The sequence below is a fragment of the Mastigoproctus giganteus genome, chromosome 6, assembly GCF_048544385.1.
Source record: "Mastigoproctus giganteus isolate SK-2022 chromosome 6, ASM4854438v1, whole genome shotgun sequence".
Classification (NCBI taxonomy): domain Eukaryota; kingdom Metazoa; phylum Arthropoda; class Arachnida; order Uropygi; family Thelyphonidae; genus Mastigoproctus; species Mastigoproctus giganteus.
The window spans coordinates 96524074-96549841 of NC_143580.1; the positions used below are offsets into that span (position 1 = coordinate 96524074).

The following is a 25768-nucleotide window of genomic DNA, read 5'->3' on the forward strand; positions in this document are numbered from 1 at the left end:
CTTAGAAGAAATAAATTCCTTGATGATTAGATTATGTAAATTCCTCTAGGTATAACATCAAGAAAAATTACCTGACAGACAATAAAATATCGTCTTTTGAGATATTAAAGTTTATCATTGCGATGAAACTGTACAGTTTTATTTTATAATTTGTCTAACAATGCGAAATATTATTAAATCAAGCTGTAAAATGACAAATCAAATTTTCAGTCCTTCATGACTTCTTGCAGTGCGAAAATTCGATCTTTTAGCTATTCAAATTTAATTATGTAATAAAAGTTCAATAAAAAAAGGATTTCTTTCACTTTAAAATTAATGCAATTTAGCATAGTTAGATATACGGTTCTATCGAAAAATGAACTTAACGTGCCTTTATCACATGTTTAGAATTACCTCCTAATGGCAAAATAAAATAAAAAATAATAATAAAAGGATCCAGAAACGTGGACGGTGTATCTAGTTTAGTAAATATTTGTACTAGATGTTTATATTAAATAAAGAAATTAAGTAAACTTAATTTTCTTTTTTTTTAATTTCATATTCCAGAAAATCGTTTTCTTTAGCGTGCTGAAATTAAGGCTCATACACTTGGTTTTCTGAAACACTTTTTCAATAATTTATCATTTTAAATGTAGAGATCGTTATTTTCATGAATAGCAATTATTTTAGTTATACAAAAAATAAAACAATACAGCAAACTTACCGAATAATTGAAGAAAAAAGTGGAATTCCTTGCACTAAATTAAGATCATTATTTATTTTCAGTTCCAACATTTTCATGCATGATTTCATATTACATTGATATCCACACTAGGTACAATGATTGAGATATGGTCAGCCTTTTTATTGTCCTTAAAGTCTAATTTATATTTTGGAAGAGTATAAAACAGTACTCCTTCAGAACATGATATTGTATATACTGTGGGAGATTCAAATACTTCTTCCTAATCGTCACGCTGATTAAAGAGGTCTAATTTACACATTATTGACTCCTGAGAACGAAATATTGTTTTATAATTATATGTTAAAATGATAACTGAGAGCTGAAATAATTAAAAATTAAAAGATTGTGCAGTGCAAATTAGACTTTTATTAGAGGTGCGAACGCTAATATGATTAAGGTAAACAATTAGAAAGATCATAGCTCCTATCCTATTACAATGGGAATAAAATACAAGTACGTATACAGCTTCCTATACAAACAGATGAGAACACCTCAGAACTGCTCGCCACTGTCATAATGCGATATTTTCACCGGGAGAAAAATAATTTAACTCGCTGGTAAAGATTGTTTACCTGACACCAGAGTGGCATGGAATTTCTACCCATTTTACCCACGTCGTATTAACGTGGAATAAGAAACAGGCACTTTTGAATGCTTAGCACATGCAGAATATTTAACTAGGTTGGTCTCAGTCTTCTGTTATTGTTACGGGGAGAGATTCCTGCTTCTCTTTTAGTACAATCTGAGGGGCGTCACGATTAGCAAGAATATAACCATTGCACCTGCGTTCCACGAACTTGCACCTTCAGATCTCTCATTTATACTGTATCATTATTCCACTGAGACTTAGAGTTTGACCCGTCAGGCCCTGTTATCACTATGCACTTATTTCCGCCTTGGAGAGGAATGATTTGCTCTTTAGCGTCTTTCCTGGCTACAGAGCGTTTCAGTCTTTCCCACGGATGACTGAAAGCACTTCGACATTCAACGCATCCGGATGCACTTCGGTTACTTGTTATCTCTTCTTGATCTTCTCTTTGAGCGATGCTGCTGACACTGACCGATCTCTGGTTTCGCTGGGAAGTCGAATTGGGAACTTGAAGATAGGTGCTTCTGCTCACAGAGCTTCCCCTTCTAGATGGCGGCGATATCCCTACGCAGCTACCACGAGGAGAAGAACTGATTAGACAAGTCGACCGGGTACTTAATTTTCGGCTAAATCCAGGGCTTTCGTTATCCATTGTTGTACCCATTGTATTTTGATACATGGAGTGTAATCTGGTGATCTTGCCTTTGAGGCAAGGGCAAAAAAGTTGCAAAAATGTCCTTCGATATTTTTGGCTTAAGAGACAGTATAAAACAAAATTACCCGCAGCGTTGATAGCCATCAGGAAATTAAATATGTTACCCAAACCGTAGAGCATAAACTCTTCATTTGGATGGAGATCCTCCCTGAAGGACATATACAGTAGGTGACATGCAGTAGGGAGTTGACATATAAAGAAGAGGATAACCACAGCTATTAGCATGATAGTGATCTTATTTTCTTGTCTTGAGTGGTCGCGGGAGTCGTTACATCTGGTCATAGATTTCCTCTGTACCTTAGAGAGATGAACGGATCGGATAAGGAAGCTATTGAAAACTGCTAGAAGTAAAAACGGCAGAAGAATGAACAAGACCACTGTCAGCCAATAATAGATGGTCTTATATAAATGATTTTGTCCCAAATCTGAAGGTCCTAAATTCACTGTAGTGATGTTGGTTGTGTCGTCAACTCGTTCAATAATTACCCACTCGAATGGAGTTGGCAATGTAAAGGTGAAGCAGAAAAGAAATACGCAAAAGATCGCTTTCTTGGCACGGGATTCAGTACACAGGACTTTGCCTTTCATGGGATGACACACTGCAATGTATCGTTCTACGGTAAATGTGACAGTCAGCCACACCGATGTATTACTAGAGGCATCTGTCAGCATAATAATAAATGGCTTTAGTCTCCAGTATTCGTAATAATCTAAACTCTTCACATTGGGATAATGGCTAAGTGACAAAACAAAGGTGAACACCAAGTACATTAAATCAAAGATAGCTAATGCTGCCAGGTAATTATTAGTTGAAGAGCGCATTCGTCGTCTAGTCATAATGACTATGGTGACTACATTACCTACCACACCTACAATCATAATAGCTGGAACCAGCACTCGTTGAATCCAGAACCTGCTCTGCATTAGAAAGGTGGTATAAAACATATCGGCAGTCGGCCTAGAATCCGAAATTCCGGTCGCATTTCCTGGTGATGTAGAGTTCTGGAATGGATACATGCCAATGGTAATATTTGTATCGTTATAAGCAGAAGCACTGTCCATAACATCAACAATGGAATTTAAGGTAGAGACCATTTCTGTTGGTTTCATTATTTCAATGGTTGAGTACTGATAAAATGCTGGTCACCTGAAGGAATCCTTTTAGTGCGGAGAGAGCAGTAGTTTTGAGCTCGTCACCCTTTCTCAATAGATTCATGGTATTTCAGATATTATTACCTAGAAAATACAAAATGAAAGGAAATAAGTTACTGTAAATAGCATTTAATTTTTCAGTTAATAGTAAATAATAGGAAAGTAAATGATAGTTAAGGAATCATTAATCTGCCAACCCGCACTGGACCAGCGTGGCAGATTATGGTCCATTTCCCTCAGCATGAATTGTTGAGGAGGCTTCCACCCTGCAGTGGGTTGATAATGGCTGCACTTTTTTTTTTTTTTTTTTTTTAATATATACGGTATAAATCTTCTAAAATCTGTTCCAAATGATTCACCAATAAATGAAACATTTGGAACGAGAGTGGGAATTGCTTTGAAGACTTCCAAAGCTGGCATTCACACTCCAATAATTTTTATAAATTAATTTCTTCTTTAAGAGAACTCTCATGGGGGTTAGCTGATTTTTTGCTGTTTCACACCGAGTAAAAATAATGGGTTCGATTTCTGTCGTCGGCTGAAAGTAAGGAATACTTGACTGCAGTCCTCCCAGCGGGCCAAGTTCGTGACAAAGGTCGTGACAGTATACAGTATAGTGATTTCGACAATTTTCATTCATTTGGAGAAATATGGTTAGCTATAGTTAGCCGATCTCAAACAGAGGGAGTAAAGATCCTAAGTGACTTAATCGGGGTTTTTCAACACGTATGGCATGTACGTCGATGCATATCTGCACAATGTTGTTGCATATCTGCACAAAGAATTGTGCAGATATGCAACAACACAATATCGTATACGTTGTTGATGCCTCTAAAAACAACAACGGTCTGCTAACTTCCCCCCCCCCACACTTCCACTCCCAATAAACTTAAATTATTTTCTAGCATAGAAGTCGCCCCCTGTACTGCAGTTGTATATTACACTAATATGTCGCTAGTGCTGAACTTAACTCCCTTCCTCTCAAACCCATTCATCAACGAAAACGCTTTCAAATTACAGTACATCGCAGTCCCGCTAGGTGGCCTAGGTGTTAGACGTCTGTAATTTAGCTCCTGCTTTATAATAATTTATAAGTGCTTTTTAAATGGAATTTTTGTAAAGTGGTGCACTGACATGTTCCTTAGATGAATATTGGGCAGCTTGGATGTTTTTTATGAAGTCTTCGTAAAGATAAGTACTGTTTATTTCAGTTTTAAGTTTATAGTGTGCAACGTTATCGCTAGCCTTTGCTTAGCGTAGCTACATACAGAAACGCTGGTTGACCTTTGAAAGTAGTGCCTTCTTTATCATAAAACCGTTTGTGACCTTGCCATTGTTCCTGCTTTGGGTCAAGTCCTGTAGCCCTCCAGCAATTTTCCCGTTAGCCACACCTCCTGTAGTCCAGCTACTCAGACATTCTAACTCTTCGCTACGGTACCCTGCTGTGTCGATAACGGACCACCTGTTTGTTTGTATTTCTATTTACTGGTACTCAGTAATTTTTTTTTAAATCTTCAGCATGGCACCTAAGGAAGCCGTTTCATGCAATGGATGTCAAAAAACAGTTCGTAATTGGGTTATCTGTAAAAGTTGCAGTATCATTTACTGTGATTTATGTTCATTGATTAAACATTATTCGAAGTCATCAAGTGCTTTAAAAAATAATTGGAGATGTCCTTCTTGTAAAAAAGCCAACAATGGAAGTTCGAATTTACAGTCTCCTTCTAGTCAACATAAGCTAGACTGTCAGAATACCCCCACAAATGTCGATCTCCAATGCAGCTCTAAAAATCTTTCATCTCCTTTTGTATTACCATCTCCAAAGCCCTTTCATCATACAAGGAAGTCAAGCTTAGATGCCACCATACAAACTGACGACATTTCTTACCCCCCCCCCCCTGCCTACAATATCCCCGAACAAAGATATCTCATTTGTTACCCTGGAAGAAATGTTGAGAAAACAACTTAGAGAGAATGATGATATTAAGCAGCATCTTTTCCGAATAGAAGACCAACAATGCAAATTCTACCACATGCTTCTTGAGCTAAAGGCAATGATTGAGAGCCCTCCAATACCTCGCCCTTCTTGTGTTCATCAGGTTGCAGATCCAGTCCTCAGTCCAGATGCTGAAGAATTTGTTCCAGAAACAACAGCAGCGCCATCTATCAGATCTAGTTCTATCCGTCATTCTCTCCGAGGGCAGAATCGTGTATCTTCGCAACGTATTGTTGACACAAGCATGCAACTGATACCGACCACAATTAGAAATCAACAGAAACCTGGCAGTATGTAGGTGCACTGTCAAAATTATCCATCTAATCCTAATTATGAAGTGCCTACCCATAATAGCTGGCCTTCAAACTCCTCAAGTTTCAAGGTTCCCCGCAGAAAAAACAAATATAGTAGCATAATAGGAACAAACAATACGCAGTCTTGTATTAAAATTAGAAATCGTCCGATGTTTAAAAGTAATAATATTTTTGTTAGCAGACTAGATCCCAATACTCCCTCCCAGCAGATGGATCAGCTACTATTGGAGCTGGAAATTCCGGGTAGTGCTTTCAAGATAAAAACCAAACATCCTACTTACGCATCCTTCAGAATTGAACTAAAGGATTTTGACCTTCAAAAGTATCTAAATCCTGATATCTGGCCGAATGGTCTACTAGTCATGCCATTTTATGGAATTGTTCAAGGTTCTGTCAACAACTTCAGTGAGGAGTTAACGTCTAACTCTCAATCTGTTGAGCTGTCTGCGTAGCTAGAGAATACCAGTCCGGGTTCGCATCATAGTCCATCATTTGTCCTTCCTCCTGATGCTTGCGAACATCCTTCTAACACCTATATTAATCTCAACATTTTTCTTCAAAATGTAAGAAGCGTAAAAAATAAACTGTCTACGCTTATAGCACTTTTGGTTGAAGAAACTCATGATATAATATGTTTAGTTGAAACATGGATGCAGTAGCCTCTTCAGGACGTTTTTCTACTGCCGAAAAATTTAAACTACATTCCATACATGACATCTAGGATTAATCAAAGAGGTGGAGGATCAGCAATTATTTTAAAACCCAACATTAAAGTTATTAACACCTAAAATACCTGTTCGTACAACTTTGAGAGAATTTCTCTTCTGATCCAACTTAAAGATTCACTACTTCAAATATATAATATTTATATTCCGCCTGGACCTACTGATGATATTATCAACGAAGTATTAACCTGGATCACCACTGTTCATAAGTCTCAATCTAATATAATTATAATAGGCTACTTTAATTTCCCCCTGCCCAAATATAATTCACAAATGAAATTGCTGCCCGACTCCTTATTAGTTCTAGGAGCTAAAAGTATCAACGTTCCTGCTACAAGAGGTAATCAAGCGCTTGATCTAGTTTACTCCAATCTTCAACTTCAAGAAAAGCGTAGTAGCAACATTACATTTAGATCTGACCACAAAAGTATAGAATTGCAAGCGACAATTTGCTGTGGGAATCCTCGCCTCGCTCTAGAAAGCACTAAAAGAATATCATCAATTAAATTCCTTCAGAAAGAAAAGTTTTTGCAACTCTTAAAATGCTATCCATGGGATTCTTTTAAAAATATACCTGTTCAGGACGCCACGTTTCTACTAATAAAATGGTTAAAAACAGAGTCGGCATCCAAACTTGTAAGACTTTCTTCTCAATCCAAACCGTGGTTCAAATCTCATTTAAACCATACTTTAAAAGGAAACAAAAATGCCACAGGCAGTGGAAGAAGTACGGCACTTCATCAATATACATAAAGTATAAAAAGAGCAGAGCACTGTTTCAGCTCAAAAAAATTCAGGCGTTCAAAAATTACTTAACGTTCAGACTCAAGCATAATAAAATAGCACTTTCTTCAAAAACAAGAGCTACCTTGCAGCACGACCAGACTTTGGAATGGATAAAATAAAATATGGAAACATGCAATTTTGACATCTGCAATAAAGATATGCAAAACAAATTTAAAGAATTCAATTCTTATAAACACGCAAATAGCGTTCAACATGAAATGCATCTTAATCAAGCCCTGCTAATCAACCAACTTGTAAACAAGAATACAGTTCAGAAAATTATTAACAAACTACGAATTGATAGTAGTGAAGGCCCTGACGGCATCCCTAGTTTTATTATTAAATTGTCCAGTGCATTCATCATTGATTCTCTAGTTCATATTATTTCCAGTTGCATCTCCCAGCCATTCCTTCCAAGATTATGGAAGACTTTTAGAATTACCCTGATTCCAAAACAGGCTAGTAATAATAACCATATAAGCTATCGTCCAATTGCTGTATAGTCAATAATCGCTAAGATTATTGATAAGATCATGCTGCCATATCTTCGGGATGCGATCTTCGCTAATGCACCCTAACAACATGCATTTTGGTCCTACAGGGCGCTCTAGAGCAACAAGCCAAGCTGACACCATTGTGCGCATTCAAACTGCGTTTCAGGATAAAGCACAATGCGATGTCTTTTACTTAGACATCAAAGGTGATTTCGACAACATTGATCCCAAGAAAGCCATCGAAATACTGAAAAATCATTTCCTCATTGACACAATGGTTATATCCTATCTTCAGTACAGCCTAAATCATAGAAATCTCATCTTCCCCACTAATACTGATAATATTCTCGTCACAACCGCAACAGGCGTTCCTCAAGGAGGTGTTCTCTCCAGTGTTATATTTTCAGCATCTCTACAACCATTTCTAGAAGAAAATCCAAATCTGCTGGCTTATGCCGATGATTTAAAGTTGTTTATTATTACCAATTCCTGTGATGACGTTTCCAAGGTTAGCCATGATGCGAATTTACAGATGTGCGGAATCATCAAGTATTTGAACAGGCTAAGAGTAGAAAACTTGCTTCTTGCCCTAATGGTAGCCGGGCATTCTGGTCTCTTGCCAAAGCTATTGGCCGCAACTTTTGCCCATCTCTGCTCCCACCTCTGTCCAAACCAGGTGGTTCTGTTGTCACTTTAGCCAAGGATAAAGCTGACCTGCTAGCATCCCATTTTTCTTCCAGCTCATGTATTAATGACCTTGGCAAAACACCTCCCACCATTCCTAACACGCTCCATTCAATGCCTCCTGTGGTCTTCCGTCAAAAGGATATCAGAAGGATTTTGATGAATCTTGATGCTACGAAAGCTCCAGGTCCTGATGGTATTTCTCCACTTGTTCTCAAAACCTGTGCTCCTGAACTTACTCCTAATCTTTGCCGCCTTTTTTCACTTTCTTATTCCAAAGGTGTTTTTCCTTCTGCTTGGAAATTTGCTCATATCCAGCCAGTTCCTAAAAAGGGTAGGGTGACAAATCCCTCCCATCCAATTCCGTCCCATTGCAATTACTTCTACTCTTTCTAAAGTAATGGAGAAATCAATTAACCGCCAACTTTTAAACTACCTAGAAACCTTCCATCTGATCAACGATCGCTAGTATGGATTCCGTCAGTGTCGATCCACTGGTGATATTCTGGCTTATGTTACCCATTTATGGACTAATTCAATGGAAAGGTTCGGTGAAACACAAGTAGTTGCTCTTGACATCTCAAAGGCTTTTGATCGTGTTTGGCATAAAGGTCTTCTAAACAAGCTTCCAGCCAACTGTTTTTAATAATTGGTTATCCAGTTTTCTCTCTGATCGCTCACTGAGGGTGATGGTAGATGGCTCTCTGTCTTCTAACTTCTCCACTAATGCCGGTGTCCCCCAAGGTTCAGTTCTTTCCCCCACTCTTTTCCTCTTGTATATCAATGACCTTCTTCCATTGACTGGAAATCCTATCCATAGTTTTGCCGATGATAGCACATTGCATTCAACTTTCCATTTTGAGAAACCTTGTCCAGCTCAATCAGCTTCAAGTTCTCGAAAATCTGCTGCCAATTCCTTAAATGCCGATCTTCAGGTAATTCTCCAATGCGGCAAAGACAACTTAGTTGATTTCAACCCTTCTAAAACTCAATCTTGTCTTATATCTCGCAAAAAGGATTCTTCTGCTCCTATGCTTATCTTTAGTGACACTCCGATTTCTAGGCAAAATGATATATCTCTCTTGGCACAAGCACATTACAAATATTGCTTCCTCTGCATCTAAAAAACTTGGTTTTCTCTTTCGCTCTCGCCGTTACTTTTCTTCCAAACAGCTGCTCACTCTGTATAAATCGCAAATCCGCCCTGCCATGGAATATTGTTCCCACATCTGGCGTGGCGCCCACAAAACCTCTCTCAGGCTTCTTGATTCCATTCAGAAGAGGGCAGTTAGGTTAATTAATGATTCATCTCTAACAGAGTCTCTCCACTCGCTTTCTCATAGACGCACTGTTTCTGCTGCATGCCTCTTCTACAGATACTTCCATGGGCACTGTTCTTCTGAATTGGCTTCTATAATTCCCGCTCTCTCTTTCAAAACAGTCCGAACACGTGCTGCCACCAGCCAACATCCATTTACTGTCCAACTTCAAACCCACAGAACCAACTTTTCATCTTCCTCATTTATTCATTCAACTGCCGTTTTCTGGAACAACCTTCCTTCATACATATTTCCTGAAAACTACAATCTACAGAAGTTCAAGTCCAATATCAACAAATATCTTCTTTCGTCTTCTCAACCTCCAACCCAAGCATGGTACTAAGAAACCATAGGTTCTAATACCTCTCGTGTTTGGGGTTCTCATAAAAAAAAAAAAAAAAAAAAAATCTGAAGAATCTCAATCTGACTATAAATACAAACAAATCTGCTCAAATAACTTATTCCTTACAGAAACAACCAAACCACATAGAAATTAAAATTGCTAATGTTTCAATTCCCAACGTATTTGCTCACAAAGACCTAGGAGTTGTTTTTGACAAAAATCTTTCATTTAATTCTCACTATGTATATGTTGCTAAAAAAAATTCAAAAATCAAGATGGCTGATCAAGCAAGAAACAGCGGCGATTCAAGATAGAAAAACAGTCATAAACCATGTTCAGAGATGCATTTTCCCCATTCTGTCCTATGCCTCCGAAATCTGGTCTGGTGCTCCTCAAGTTACCGTTAGAAATTCCTTGCCCTAGAGTATTGGGTCCTTAGATGGCTGAACAATAAACTTCGTTTTCCCCGTACAATATCCAGGCAACAGCTTTATAAAAACTTAAAAACAAAACCCCTGCAACAGATGATCGAGTCTGGAGTCATGCTTCTTGCAAAGTTAATTACTTCTGCATCCAGTTCACCAAACCTAGTCAACATAATAGCTCCCACCAACAGAGAAAACTCAAGAAACCAACAACAATTCGAATCCAAACTCTCCAGACTAAAACAAATGGACAGGATGTTCCCCAATGCATCCCTTCACCTCATAAATTATCACAACATTGATTGTTAGATGTTGCTCAACTCTGAAGCCTACAGGAGTCTCATTTCTAAACAAATTATGAGAAATACAAACAACTGCGTGCCTGCAACCCAGTAACTACATCCGTGAGCCAAATGTGATGTTCTGCAATATATATTTTTGATCATTATAATTCATATTCGTTGTTAATGTATATATAGAATATCCTATGTATTTGTTATATACTGTAAAGATATATTTGTCTCCTTTCTACTGAATTTATGCCCCTAGCCTAGTGCTGTGATGGGCTTGCTGTAGGTGCAATAAATGAAAAATTTATTTATTTATTTACATATTTGCCAAAGGGAAGCTTTCAATCCAACACATGCATGGGAGCGAGAAGGTTGGAAGCTATAAAAGTTTCATTTTCTGTTCATACTGTGGGCAAAAAAATAATATTTTAAAGTACTTTCTTTAAAATTTTAGAATTAATTATGGTATTAATATATATGAGAGACTACATTTTAAAAAGTAAATGCGGTCAAAACAAAAAATAAATAAATGTATAAAATAAATAATTATTTTCTAATTTTATTTACAGCCAGAATTCTATGCTTATCTCTACCTATGTGTCCATTTAAATAATAATTATAATTGATTAATAAATTAGATTTTTGTAGTTCTAATTTGCAGTTATATAAAAAGAGAACTGAATTTTAAATCTTTATTCTAAAAATTATCGTCTTAAAAACACCTGAAAGATTCAAAGAAAATCTGTTCCTTCACATTTCTTCTGTTGCGTATAAACAGCATATAAACCTGAAAACTAATATTATCGCTGGCCATTTCGAAATCATGAATGGTTTTTCCAGCAGAATGCTCAGCTGCAGACATATAGCTAGCGAGAGAAGTATTACTTCCCCGGCCACAATAAAAATGGCAAAAACTAATTATATTCAGATCAGTAAACAACATTGCCAATGTTAACGAGATCACATTAATCATTTACTTGTGTTAATTAATCCGTAATAGCGAGGCCACATTAATAAATAACTACTGTTCGATTTCAACTGCGATCGACAGAACAATTGGAAGGAAACTTATTAATTAAACTTTATTAAGCTGCTTTTGCAAACTTTGTAAATTCCATGCAAAGAAGGAAGCCCAAAGTAAAACAGCTGTTCGCGATATCAGAAAATTGTTTGACTGCTGATAAAACAAATCGCGTTCGCAGGCCAAAATCAATTACGTTTTTCACGACATAATATACTGACACTTGATCATCAGAATAAAATATCGCTTTTGGGTAAAATTTTCTCTCCTTTTAAATTACTTAAGTCAAATGGCTCCCAAACTTTTTTTTTTTTTGCTTCTCTCTCTAATGGGGAGAACCCTGAGTCTCCCTCATTAGTCCAGATTCCTCCTTTTATGACAACAACTGTAAGGTAGTGTTGCTTAAATGATAGAATAAAATTTGATCGAAGCATACTTTTCCAGGAAAGTTAAATTACTTGTGGACCGAACAAATTGAGAAAGAATAACACAACATTCCTGACGCATTAGCATAGAATTTTCTTAACAAAAATATCGTGCTGTCTAACAGTCTTTCCTTCAGAAAAAATACTTTCTACTCAAAGGAACATCATTATCAATTAATGATAATTCAATTTATTACTTGAAACTTATTGTAAAGAAATATTTGCAAAGGTTACGAAATTTTAAATTCTACCCATATTGGATGCATTGGAGTTCGCTTTATCTATTATGAATCCATTAATGGACTAGTTATTATCATTACAGTTCAGTTCAGTTACTTGTACAAAATTTGTACTAAAATTGAATACGGAAAGAATAAGAAAACAATAATGATTATATGCAACGAATGCATAACAAACAATATGCAACGAAAAAGTACTGTACGAAATATCTAATGCATTGAATTATAAATATAAATGTCCTTTTTTTTCTGTCATGCGTTTGTGGTATATAGATTGTATGCTATCCTTCCTAACAGCTGCTTATAAATGTTTATTATTATTACAGTATATTTCAATATCATTTTATTATTTATGCGTTAATTTATCAATACATTAAAAAAGATTTCCTCCTAGTGGTATTTATTCGAGCCAATGGGAGAAGAGGGCGAGCCAATTACGCCACAACAAATGCAATTAGTTATTGACAACTACCTCCATAATGTTCACCAAACTCGTGCACGTGATTCACTGTCTGACATTTGATGTTCCATTCTAACGTTTTTTGTATATTAATGAATATTGTATATTTGTAAATACTGTAATTAATATTTTGTAAATATTTTAAATATTTGTATAGTTTGTAAATATTTCAGTTAAATATTTTAGTCCTGCTGTTTGGAATCCAACAATATTCCTCATGTATTATGGAACCCGAAGCAAAAGGCCTTTTCCTAAGTGAACTATGTAAACGCAGGTAAACTACTGCATAGTGATATTGGCTGAAGTCCAATATAGTTACGCTGGCAGGTAATTCGAAGATAGTGAGGAAGCCGGCGATAATTGACAGGTGAAGACACCCCCCCTTTTCTGATTGTTTTGTGTCGTCGAGGAGGGGGGCGGCTTAGCTAAGGTACCGTGTTTATCCCTCCATCCCGCTGTTTTAAAATGGGAAAACGAATTCCAGATTTAAAAATAGCGGCAAATGCGGAGAAAAACGCCCTAGGCATATCAACCTAGGTGGACAGTGGGTAGGGAAAGCAGTGGCTCCTGCCAATCACTGCTTTGTTTCGACAGTTGACAGGTTGTGGGAGTCACAACCTGTCAATCACTGTTTCCCCACTGTTTTGCTTTCCGCAATGTTGGACGGTTTACACCGTTCTGGTGTTTTATCGTGATATTTATTCGACGTTGAGAATGCCGCTCACTACAAATGCACAGGTAAATAATTACATAGGTCATTTCCTGATTAGATATCGACCAGTGCGTTTCGACAGGTGTGTCTTTTACAGTAGAAAAGATTTGACTTACTCCGTATATCTCTACATTTTACGTAGAGAAGCGGGGGTGGGCGAGGCAAGCCAGCAGGGGCGATGCCCTCTACTAAAATAATAAAATAATTTCGGTTATATCACGTTTCTACTCATTTCAACGTCATGTTTTTAACTACAAAGCTTGTTGGGTTTTTATTGGCGCATTAGCAACTAAGGCTATAATGCGACTACAAAGCACATCGATTCAAGAATCGTACAATATATACTGGTGGTTTTAAAATAAGGTTCCGTATTCAGGTGACCCTAGTGTCAAAACGGTTAGAGTTATCACTGTGAAAATAGCTGGGTATGTCACTTAGGATATGGGGAAGCGATTTGTAGAAGGAAAAAAAAAAGTTCAAATTTCCGCTACCAGGGGAAAAACAGCGCTGCACATAGGTAACAGTTGTCATTTACTTCAAGAAATGCAGCTTACGCAAATGACATCCTGTTAGATAAAAGCAGAAAAGCCACCGTCAATAACCATTATGTCTCTTACAAAAAAGGAACGGCACTTTTAGTAAAACTGTTCTACCCAGAATAATAGTAACGCTAATGCAGCACTACGTAGGCGCTTTCGTAGCCAGGTGGGAAGGAGCAGCAGTGCGTAGCACACGCTTCTTGAATAGACCGGGGTTCGAGCCCGTCACCACCAAATACGGAGGATGTGGAAAGGTCAGGGAATGACCACCGCATATTCCCAGAGCAATATGGCCTTAGTTGCTAATGCTCCTAAAAAAAAAAAAAAAAAACCAAACCAAATAAGCAGCACTACGTGAACATCGGAAACTTAAAGGTTTGCGCAAATGATCTTTGACATTGTCAGTGAGACTTCGAAAACTAATGAAGAAATTTGAAACGACCCTGGAGTTAGGTGTAATTCCAGGCAGGGGATGACCAAGTATCCGAACGCAGGTAGTGGATGAAGTTGCGGTTGCAATGGTCACAATGCGAAACACTACCAGACAGTAGTGCCAGAGGTGTGTCAAGAGACTTGAACCATCCTTGGTGTACTGTACGTAAAGTGCTTCAAATAATTTTACGCTGGTTCCCGTACAAGATTCATGTAATTCAAGAACTAAAGTCTTTTGATTAGCAACAACGAATAGAGTTTGCTCTACAATTTCTGGCTCGTATGGAACTTGACACATGGGCTCGAATGATCTTGTGGTCTGATGAGGCACATTTCACTCTTCATGGGGCTGTAAATGCATAAAACTTCGAATATGAGGAACTTCTCGCCCATCTGCTGTGTATGAAAGACCACTACAAAGTCCATACGTTACAGTATGGTGTGGATTCGCAGCAGTTTATAATCGGACCATTTTTCTTTGTCTACGCTTCATGGCCCCGTAAAGTGTACGGTAACTAGTGCACGGTACTTCTAAGAGATCGCATTATTCTCGCTCTGAAAGAAAGGCAGTGCTTGGAGACTTTAGTGTTCATGCAAGATGGTGCCCCTCCCCACGTTGGTCGACAAGTGAAGGAATGCTCCGTTCAACATTCGGAAATGATCGCATCATTTATAGAGACTTTCCGCAGTTCTGGCCAGCCCGAACAGCAGATCTCAATCCCTGTGATATCTGGCTATGGGGATACCTGAAAGACCTGTTATTCAACTTTATATTAAGTGTTTGTTATCATCATCATCAGCCATTTTCAATCCACTGCAGGATGAAGGCCTCTCCAGCAACTTTCCAGTTCCTTCTGTTTTGAGCACTGGCCATCCATTTACTACTCAAAAACTCATGAATTTCATCTATCCCTCTCCGCCTTTGTCTTCCAGGTTTTCTTCTAGCTCCTCTTGGGTACCATTCTGTTATTTTCTTAGTCCATCTGTCATCATGTCTTCGAGCTATGTGTCCTGCCCAAGACCATTTTAGTTCTTTAGTTTTGATAAGAATGTCCTTTACTTGAGTTTGCTGCCTAATCCATGTGTTTCTCTTCTTATCTAACAGTCTGATTCCCAATATAATTCGTTCCATTCTTCGCTGTGTAGTTCTTAGCTTCTCTTCCATTCTTTTGGTGAGTGCCCAAGTTTCACTTCCATAAGTCATGGTGGAGAGTATACATTGATTCATTATTTTACGTTTCAGACAAACTGGGACATTGCTCTTCAGTATGTGACTATATTTCCTGAATGCTATCCATCCAAAATTTATTCTTCTCTTGACTTCCAGCCATTTATCATTATTACTGCTAATAACTTGTCCCAGATAAGTATATGACTCCACCTTTTCAATTACTGCTCCTTCAATCATTATTTCCCTTTCCGTGGCATACTTGTTCATCATTACTTTTGTTTTAGCCATATTCATCTTTAGTCCAAAATCCTTACTAACTGTGCATAACTGATTAAGATTTTCCTCTAATTCTTTGGGGTCGTGGCTTATGACCACAATGTCATCTGCAAATCGTAAATGGTTTAGGTACTCTCCGTTCACATTGACTCCTTTCTGCGACCAGTCTAATCTTCTGAAAGCTTCCTCAAGGGCAGCAGTAATTTGTGTCTCCTTGTCGAACTCCTTTCTCGATTTTAAATTTGCGACTGTCCTTGTCTAGTCTAATAAAGGATGTAGCACTCTCATATATTTTCTTCAAAATCATAATATATGGAGTATCTATGCCTTGTCTTTCCAGTGCCCGAAACATTGCCTTATGCTGTATGGAGTCAAATGCCTTTTCATAATCCACAAAAGTATCATAATGGTGTTTTATATTCATTTGCTTTCTCCATTAGCTGTGATATTACGTGAAGGTGATCCATAGTTGAGAATCCTGTCCTAAAGCCAGCTTGCTCTTTCGGTTGCTTCTCATCAAGTATTCTTTCTAATCTGTTAGTAATGACCCTTGTGAACAACTTGTAGATATGGGATAACAAGCTAATTGGTCTGTAATTTCCAATTTCTGATTTATCTCCTTTCTTATGCAGCAAAACTATGATTGCATTATTCCACTGCTTAGGCATCACACCTTTTCTAATGCACTTTGTGAAGAGCCTTGCCAGTTTTTGTGTTATGTCTCTTCCTCCCAATTTTAACAACTCTACAGTAACTTCATCTTCCCCCGGGGCTTTCCGATTCTTCATTTTCTTCAATGCATGTTCTACCTCATCAGGAAGAATATCGAGTATGTCGTATGTGTTCCTACTTTGCAATCCAGCTCCCCCACTGCTGGTATCATTTCCTCGCTCCTTGTATAATTCTCTATAGTAGTCTTCTGCTATTTGAATTATGCCTTCTCTGCTGTTTATAAGTACACCATCGCTATTCTTCAGTTTCAGTATCATTTGTCTTGCTGTATTACTGCTCATGGCTGCTGATTTAAATCCTTTGTTTTCCCTTAATGCTTGTTCTACTTTTCTTGTGTTAAATCTTCTTATGTCCTCTCTGAGTCTCTTTCTAATCGCTTTGCATAACTCAGTATACTCAATTTTCTCCCTGTCAGTGTTTTTCTTGCTCTTCATTTGTCGTCTTTGGTTCATCATGACAAGTGTTTCTTGACTAATTTTTTCTTCTTTGGATTTCTGTTTCCCTATAGGTTTCTTGGGCTTTATCACTTTCAGCAAGTTGTAATATTCCTCGTCGATATCTTGGTCCTGAGCAGTCTGCAGAAGCTCAAACGTGTTCTTAAGTTCCAGTACATACTGCTTTTTCTCCTCCTCTGCTATTTCAAAGACCTTTGTATTATTTACTTGAGTCAGTTTTTTCCTTTCCTTTCCTACATCTATATCAAGTGTACATCTTACCATTCTGTGATCACTTCCAACATTTACCTTATTCAGGACGGTAACATCATTCACAATATATCTTCTGTTAGTGAGGATGAAGTCGATTTCATTAGTTGTTAATCCATTTGGACTCTTCCATGTCCACTTGCTGTTCACCCTTTTCTTGAAAAAAGTGTTCATTTTTTCTTTATAATAACATGCAGATATTTTTTGGTAATGTATTCAGAGACATGATATGCAGTTTTTAAGTTCCCTGACGAAAGAGTGTTTGTTATACATTTGTATAATATTTAATTATCTGTGTTAATCCCTGGCCAAGACTATTCGGGCTGTAATTCTGTACTATTGGAATAGTTTCTTCTCCACAGTCTTTGTAAAAATAGAAACAAATAATAAAGGATTATATATATGATATATATAACACTAAATAGATGTCGACGGAGCATTTGTAAATTATTTTACAATTATTACTGTAAGCAATTTGTACTATTACTGATATATAACACTAAATAGATAACACCATATCCCAAACTGAAGAAATAAATAAAAATAAATAAAAACAAAGCTATAATTAGTCAGTTACCATAATTTAAATAAAATAAAAGCTATGATGCATTCAAAAACTAATTATCTTCGTTAAGTACAGAAAAATAGTAAGTTGCATTTTGTATTTTTGCTGGTTAGCAAAGGACTAGGAGACTGATTTCGGCTCTCTCTCTCTCTCTCTCAGGAATAACTTTCATATGAAATTTCGAGCGCACATTAGTAATAAAAGGAAAAGTTATTATGAACCTAGATTCTAAAACACATCTTTGTACAGATAAATCACCTAGATATTTTACCTACTCAAATATACTATGCATAATTATAAATAAATAAATAAATTTACGAATCTATTATTTAATATCGGGTGTGAAGTGAAGTGTGGAAATATTCAGCTTCAGCCTGTATGCATGCGTCTACAAATGGTGCCACTGGTGTGGAATTAGATGTATCTCTCCTCATCCCGTTGTATCATTTTCGGCTTTACGTTGGCTCAAACAGAGTGGGAGTCCACATAAAGGCTAGGAGAATGTACGAGGAATAGTCACAGCACAGTGACTACGACTGTTGTCTTTTTTCACTGTGTGACAAAAGCCTGGATCTCATTTTCGTCAAGACGGAATAAAATTCAGGATTTTTTGGGCTTTTTTCACACCGTGACAGAGTTATGCAGTGTCGGGCGAAGGTTGCTTGGGACTTTCCACCTTTCAAACGAATGAGTCTAAACGGAATTAATCCTTCAGTCTTCGCATAACCTTTCGTGATATCATTAATCCCGTGGATGACTGTTGTCATCCAATTTAAAAATTCATTTTTGCGGATTTATTTTTTCATGTGGATTTATTTTTTCTTTATAATAACATGCAGATATTTTTTGGTAATGTATTCAGAGACATGATATGCAGTTTTTAAGTTCCCTGACGAAAAAACGCTGCCTTAAATAATTGAGTCGTTTTATGCAACAACGCCGGTAGAAAATACGTTAGTATTTCACTAACGTTGAACCGGAATAAACATTTGGTTTCCAGCATATGCCTATTTTGAAGAAATGTTTCTCTTTAAAAATTGTAGCTAATTGCTCTTTTATTGAAAGAGCACACAGGTAAATGGAAATGGACAATTGCGAAAATATAATTAATTTCTTGAAGGAAATACAGATGATTCTCAGACATTTTGCAATGATTCATGTTACATTTCTTCAGGGAAAGAAACGCTGTCCCTTTTCCACCTCCTCACACACGATCACTATAATCAAGAGCGCAATCCAATCACTGAATAAGTTGTACAATAAGTACAATTAAACGTCTGAGAATTAGCTGTATTTCTTATGAAAATTAAAGACAGATTTAATTCTACGCCAGTTGAAGTGCTCCGAGTTTCACTAATCTCCAAAGTAATCACTGCATTTCATTACAGAAAATTACAGCATGTCAAAAATGAAATTTCGGAAGACATGAATTTTGGTTCAGGTGTTGCATTATGAATACTGTTATTATTAAAAACCATGCCCAGAACAGTAAAGATGCAGAAAATGCATCTTTACTGTTCATGGGACCTTTACACCTCGTGCTGCCGACAGAGGACGACCAAGATCTACGACTTCTGAAGTAGAGGAGGTTGTGCATGCCACTCCTGGAATCAGCACACGCATGTTTGTTTTCCTGTCTGGACATCTTCGTTTGTACCACGTCACCCAAAGCGTACATAAAGTGCATATCCGCTTGCTCCTGATTTGAGTACATGGTCGGAATGGAAAACCACCAGATTCTGTCAGTACCTTGTGATGAAGGAAATCACCTCCGGGAGATAAGACATTCCGGTTAATAACTCGGGAACCAAGCATTTCCGGAACTATGTTGATATAAAATATTTTTATTGTCTACATATGAGGAACTCATTCCTGAAGTTATGCCGTGTATTTTTGAGACACCCTGTATATTAATCGCACTTGAAATTACGCTAATATCTTAGTTAATTTTCAAAATACTGTACGAATTTTGAAGAAGACCTAAGTAGGCTCTTTAACTTACAATGTTTTGTTAGGGGACTGCATTTTTTATTATTACCGAAATACAACGAAAAGGGATGCTTATATTGTAATTTCATGAATCATCAGTTCCACTGCATAAACTTGAAATAATGATAAATCAGCAGATTAGCTGTGTAGTGGTCGATTTAGAAGATTAGGGCCTAAGCTGAGATGCGCTATAAAATCAATTAACTAACTGTACAGTGGCAATCATAACCATGTGATCACGTTGTTTTCATTTTATTTTTATTTTCTTTATCTTCCTTTCTGGTGACTGCATTACATGGACTTGGGCTTATAACGAAAAATTTCTTATCAAATTTTCAGAATAATTACTGCAAGAAAGGCTTGGAGAACCATTTCAAAAAAAAAAAAAAAATGTTCTCAAAATGCTATCCTTGTAGTAGCTATTTTTGAAATTATAGCAGAGTCTCTTCAAGATTTATGTATATAAGTTAATATATATACTTAGTCTGTTAGTAGTGACATTTTGTAACCGCTACTCCAAAATAAAGCGGATTTCAAAATCTTTATATAAAACTAATTTTCTTGATTAGCATGAAGTAATTAGCCGAATCGCGTGAACTAAAATAATTAAGAATGAGGAAACTGGGATGCAATATTAATGCTGAACTCATTTCACGCATTCCATTAGGCGCAAAACCATAAAAATATGTTTGTGGAATTAAATATGTTGTTGCATCCTGGAATACACTATTAAGGCTTATTGCGTTCTTGTCTTGCATTTCGTTAGCGTGGGTAAATAATTATGTTATGCTAGTCAAATCTCTAGTGTACGCAGGAAAAATATATGCACAACCTTTTAAAAAAGCACTGACTTAATCACATGTCCTTCTTCGGTTTTTATTTCATTAAAATCGATAAAAAATGCACATATTTCTTTCTGCACGAAACTAAAATTACGAATGGAGTGTCAATAAATGTTATTAGAAGTCACAAGTGCATCAAAGTTCATCATTACATGTTAAAATAATTTTAAAAGAATCCTGATATGCAACCCGCAACTCATTAAAATTTGTATGAAATCCCGAGAGAAAATTTCCATTTAGATTCATGGGTTTATTTGAATTTCAGTACTTATAGAAACTAGAAGTTTCTATCTCATGATATTTACATAATATATACGGAAAACATCTGCATATGCCGGAAGGAAAGTTGTTCTTTCAAGTTCTTAGTAGTTACCACTGAGTTATAGAAGACACATTTCTTTAGGAGTTTCAAGTGAATAAATATTATTTGGAGTGGCAGAAACGCAAAGCAATTTTCGTGTAATGTTCCTGAAGATGTGATGGACTCGTCTCTTGTAAGAGATGCTGTGCACGTATCCTTGAACGATACGAAAACGTAAAAAGCACTTCAAGCTTTTTGTATTGGAAAAACCATTTGTTTTTAAATAAATACAAAAACTAACAGACAAATACTACTTTTCTTTTGTATTAATGAATATGACACGTTATTGTGTTTTTTAAGTATGGAAATTTGAACTACTTTATTCTGAAATATTTGCCTCATGTTCCTTGTAGTTCAGTGGATACTAATATTGCTCTTTTCATATCGCATAAAGAGCTATAAGTTTCGATTTCTATTGCCTGTTGAAGATGAGAAATGTTTCCAGTCGGGATGGGAAGAACTTTTATGGGCTTCTGTTTTACTTTTGCTTAAGGTGTACATGTAACTTAAGCTGTAGTAAGGTCCAACTTGTAGTAGTATTTTTATTGTTTTATTGTAACGCATCACCCCAGTAAGTAATGGCTACTGATAAAGGACACATGTCGGGTAAACGGCAATACAACTTAAAAGTAATTAATATAAGGCGCATGATAGGTTGGCAGAACTGAATAGGACACAAATGAAATGGACATAGATTTCTTCAAAATAGGTGCAATAGTATGTTGATCATGTGAAGATCATGATTGGACATGTCATATAGCGGACATCTCCATTCACCAGATAGAGTGGGACACCCAAAATCAATTGTTATAAACATAGTACGCTAGTGGAAGGTAAGCACTAATATGGCCATTCTTCCCAAGCCGCATGTTGCAAATCATGCGTCTTAGAAAGAATGGCACCTCTAATGATCTGCCTCAAAAGACAGTAAACAGAAATGGGATAAATGTAGGACAAACAATCACCAGAAAAAAATATAATAATAAATTTCATAGGATGTGTTGTCATGGTCGCGCGGCTGTTCGTAACAGTGAGACAGTGGTTCTAGTAATTGAAAAGAGCCACAACCATCTGCTCTCGAATCTCGACAACCAACATATCAATATTCCAAAGACACAACAAAATGACCAGATCCAAAAAGGTACATCATCCCAGGCTCCAAAATCTATAAACAAATCCAAATCGATTTGGTAGAAATTTGATTCTACTGTAGAATCTCCTGTACAATTTAAATTAGCGCCTTTTATCAAGGCCCGAAAAATCCCTTAAACTGGTGGAAAGAAAAAGTCAATTCCAGGCTTTTTGAATTAGTCCAAAGTAGAGTACGCATAATTTCGGTTCAGTTTCGAGTGAAAGAATTTTCTTGAAACAGTCACAGATCATCACCGAAAAGCGCAGCAGGTGCCTAACAGTGTGCCTAAAATTACGTTTCTTAATTTGAATCTAAAAATATTTGAACTTTTTTTGAAATTTCGTAGTACTTTTTACTGCTTTTATTGTTTAGTCTCCCACTGTAGTGTGCTTACCATCTGTGTATTTTAATTTTGCGATATATTCACAATTTAATATAATTTTATTACATTTTTCTTCTTGTTTTTTACCATTTCTTCATGAAGTAATTAGTATTAGTAAGACCAGATAAATCAAAAAAATTGTACTTTTTCTGAATCAACCAAAAAACAACAGTAATAAAATAAAATAATAAAATAACAATAATCTTAATAGTATAAAATAATAAAATAACAATAATCTTAATAGTATAAAATAATAAAATAACAATAATCTTAATATTCTCATTCTTACTATCCAATTTTGCTTTGAACTTAGCCAAACTCACTGCCTCTGCTACATTGGAAGGAAATTTATTCCGGCTGTAATAATTGAACTCCATGGGATCCAGTTCTGTTATCCCCCAAGATTTTATGCTTATCCTCTGATTCTTTCCTCGTGTACGAAGGAGAATAGACCTTCCTCATTTATTTTGCTCAACCCCCTTAGGGCCTAAAACGCCATAATCAGATTTCTCCATATATATCTAGTTGCCAAACTTTGCAGTCCATTCCTAAGCCGTTCTTCATAATCGCATTGATTTTTCACTCGTTACTAATCTGGTTGCACTTCTTTCAACCCTCTCCAGAACTTGTGTCTTTTTTAAGTGTGCTCTTCAGACAGAATATATACAAGTATTCGAAATTTAGCCTAATACAAATTTCAATTCGTAAAGAAGTAAAATAGAAAACATTCGTGTTTTTCATTTAATGTGTGAATATCCCAAAAATTAAAAATAAATAAAAAAAACGTGCAATGAAATTTGTAGTCTTACAAAGCGATCAGGTTTCTTGATTCAATCTAAAATAAAATGTTGAAATAAAAGATTCCATCAGTATGTGGAATATAAGAGGAATTATCCGTGGATGAGGAGGAAAAGATAATGTCGAGTTACTTACTATTTCCATTATTTTCCTATAGGTTTTCTTCCCCCGCTCCAAAATTTTAGACTGGATCCATTCTTAGCAATACTTAACTGGATTCTCAAGGCTAGTGATATTCATTATAGGTAAAGGTTATTATTGTTTCTTGGATTTTACTACTTGAATATATTAAGCACGCTTAAATTAATGTTTTTTCTTTTTTTCAATTTAATTCAGTAGTGTTTTCGACTCATTCTCAGTTAATTTGTATTATTCTATTTTATTTGTATTAACTTATATTCTGCAGAGAAAATCTCATTGCTTAGATACATTTACTGTGAAATAAAGGAGGTGATAGTTCATTAAAGTCAGATCCCGTTTAGACTTTGGAGCTTCTGTTCGTTGTTTCACTAAGAAAAGAATTCTCGGAAAATTGAATACCATCCAACACAACGCTTTAGAATTGTCTTGGGAGCTATTCCGAGCACTCCAGCTCATAGCCTGTATATAGAAGCGAATGAACCTTCACCCCCATCTCAGGATAAAACGACTAATGCTAAATTATACGCCAAAAATCCAGTCTTTCCTCACATCAAATTCTGAAATTCTTCTTTGACCCATCGCTGACGCTGTTTACGACACTAAATCTAATAAAAGTAAACCAGCTGGATCAGACTACGAGATTTAATGAATAGCTGAAATGGCCTCCATCTTAACGATATCTACCTCACCGGCGCCTTCCCATATGGGACGAACCAGTCACTCAAATTATGTTGGATCCCTGGATTTTCAGGTATCTCAGGGAATAAACTGGCACACGAAGCCGCAAAACATCCAACTTCCTCGAATACAGCAGAATTATTGATACCATACACAGTGGCGGACAAAAAATCTGCATCACTTGTTAATTTTGCAAATAATGTGTTTTGCGCTCCATTGTGGGCAGAAATGTTCGAAATGCATTTGTTAGATGGAATATATATCTCTCTGAATGAAATCCAATAAAATCCACCTGATATACCTAATTGCCATAAATAACTTCCCAAAGGATAAAAAACGTAATTAGTAAAAATATGAGAAATCATGAAAATGGCAATCATGACAACCAAACATACATTTTATTGCATTTACGTGTATAAACTGAAAGGACAAGTTAACATAATAGTATTATGTACTGTAAATCAGCAAAATAAGTCCTCAATATTTTGTTGTTCCTCCTCTAGCTGCAACGATCTAGCATAGAGTTAATCACCTTCTGGATATACGGTTGCCCAATTTTGTGGTACCACACCCTTACAATGCTCTCCTGCAGCTGAAGCTTACTTGTTGGCTTCTTCAGAGTAATTATAGACGACATTATGTACCAGCAACTTTCAATAGAGTTCAAATCTAGACTGTTGCCGAGCCAATCAAACACTGTAATGCCAGCACCTTTAAGGGAAAAAAACAAAACGAGGGAAAACATTGGTTTAAGTATGTTTTAAGTCTTGTGAGACAAGAAGACAAACTCATCTTCCAAACTCATTAAATCTAAATACATTAAAATTTACCAATTTTGCTGTGTGGCAAGGTGCCGAGTCCTGTTGAAAAATGCACTTTCGGACGTCTGCATGGTGATCTCTGATAACGGGTTTCGGGCACTCCTCCAAGATAGCAGTGTAGGTTTCTGCATTCACCGTTCCGTTAATAAACTTAATTCGCCCCACCCCTTTGCTTGTTATGCATCCCCAGACCATCTGACGACGGAGAACTTTACAGTCATGTAGTGTGTTATGCAGTCAGGATGGTATGCCTTCGATTTTCGTCTTCTGAAATATCGCTTCCCATCCGAGCCATGCAGGTTGAATATCGATTCGTCAGAAAAGATGACGGTGTCCCATTGCTCTTTTGTCCATGAAATATGCGTTTTAGCCCAGGAAAGTCGCTTCTTCCTCATTTGTTAAGTCAACAAAGGCTTCTTCTTGGGCCGATAGGCATGCATACCACATTCCGAAAGCCATCTTTGGATAGTTCGTGCACTTGTTTCAACACCAGAGGCCATCTCAAAGTCCAGTTTTAGATCAGGAGCACTAGCATTGCGATTACGAAGGCATAGCCGTTTCAAATATCGATCTTGGAAAGGCGTAGTCACTCTGTTACGGCCTGATCCAAGCCTTCTCTTCAAATCACCGGTTTCACGCTTTAGCACCCGGGATACTGTTGACTGGTGGTATACACCAGTCAACAGTAGCACACATGGAAAGCCCTTCCTGGGACAGAGCAACAGCTACACTTTTTTCTTGGTGTCATCTGAACATATGGAGCCATGCTTACATCTCCTCAAATACTAATGA

The 25768-nt window shown here is 36.7% G+C and overlaps 1 protein-coding gene across 5 annotated transcripts in view; it reads right to left on the reverse strand.

The window, feature by feature from the left end:
• Positions 1–787: 787 nt before the first annotated feature.
• Positions 788–25768, reverse strand: part of LOC150084468 (thyrotropin-releasing hormone receptor-like) — a 361972-nt gene continuing 336991 nt past the window's right edge. For all 5 annotated transcript variants that reach the window (XM_090376091.1, XM_090376094.1, XM_090376092.1 and 2 more), the window contains one exon: positions 788–3264. In XM_090376091.1, coding sequence (XP_090232217.1) covers positions 1543–3138 — 1596 coding nt within the window. In that variant the 5' untranslated portion in view covers positions 3139–3264 and the 3' untranslated portion in view covers positions 788–1542. The remainder of the gene's footprint in view (positions 3265–25768) is intronic.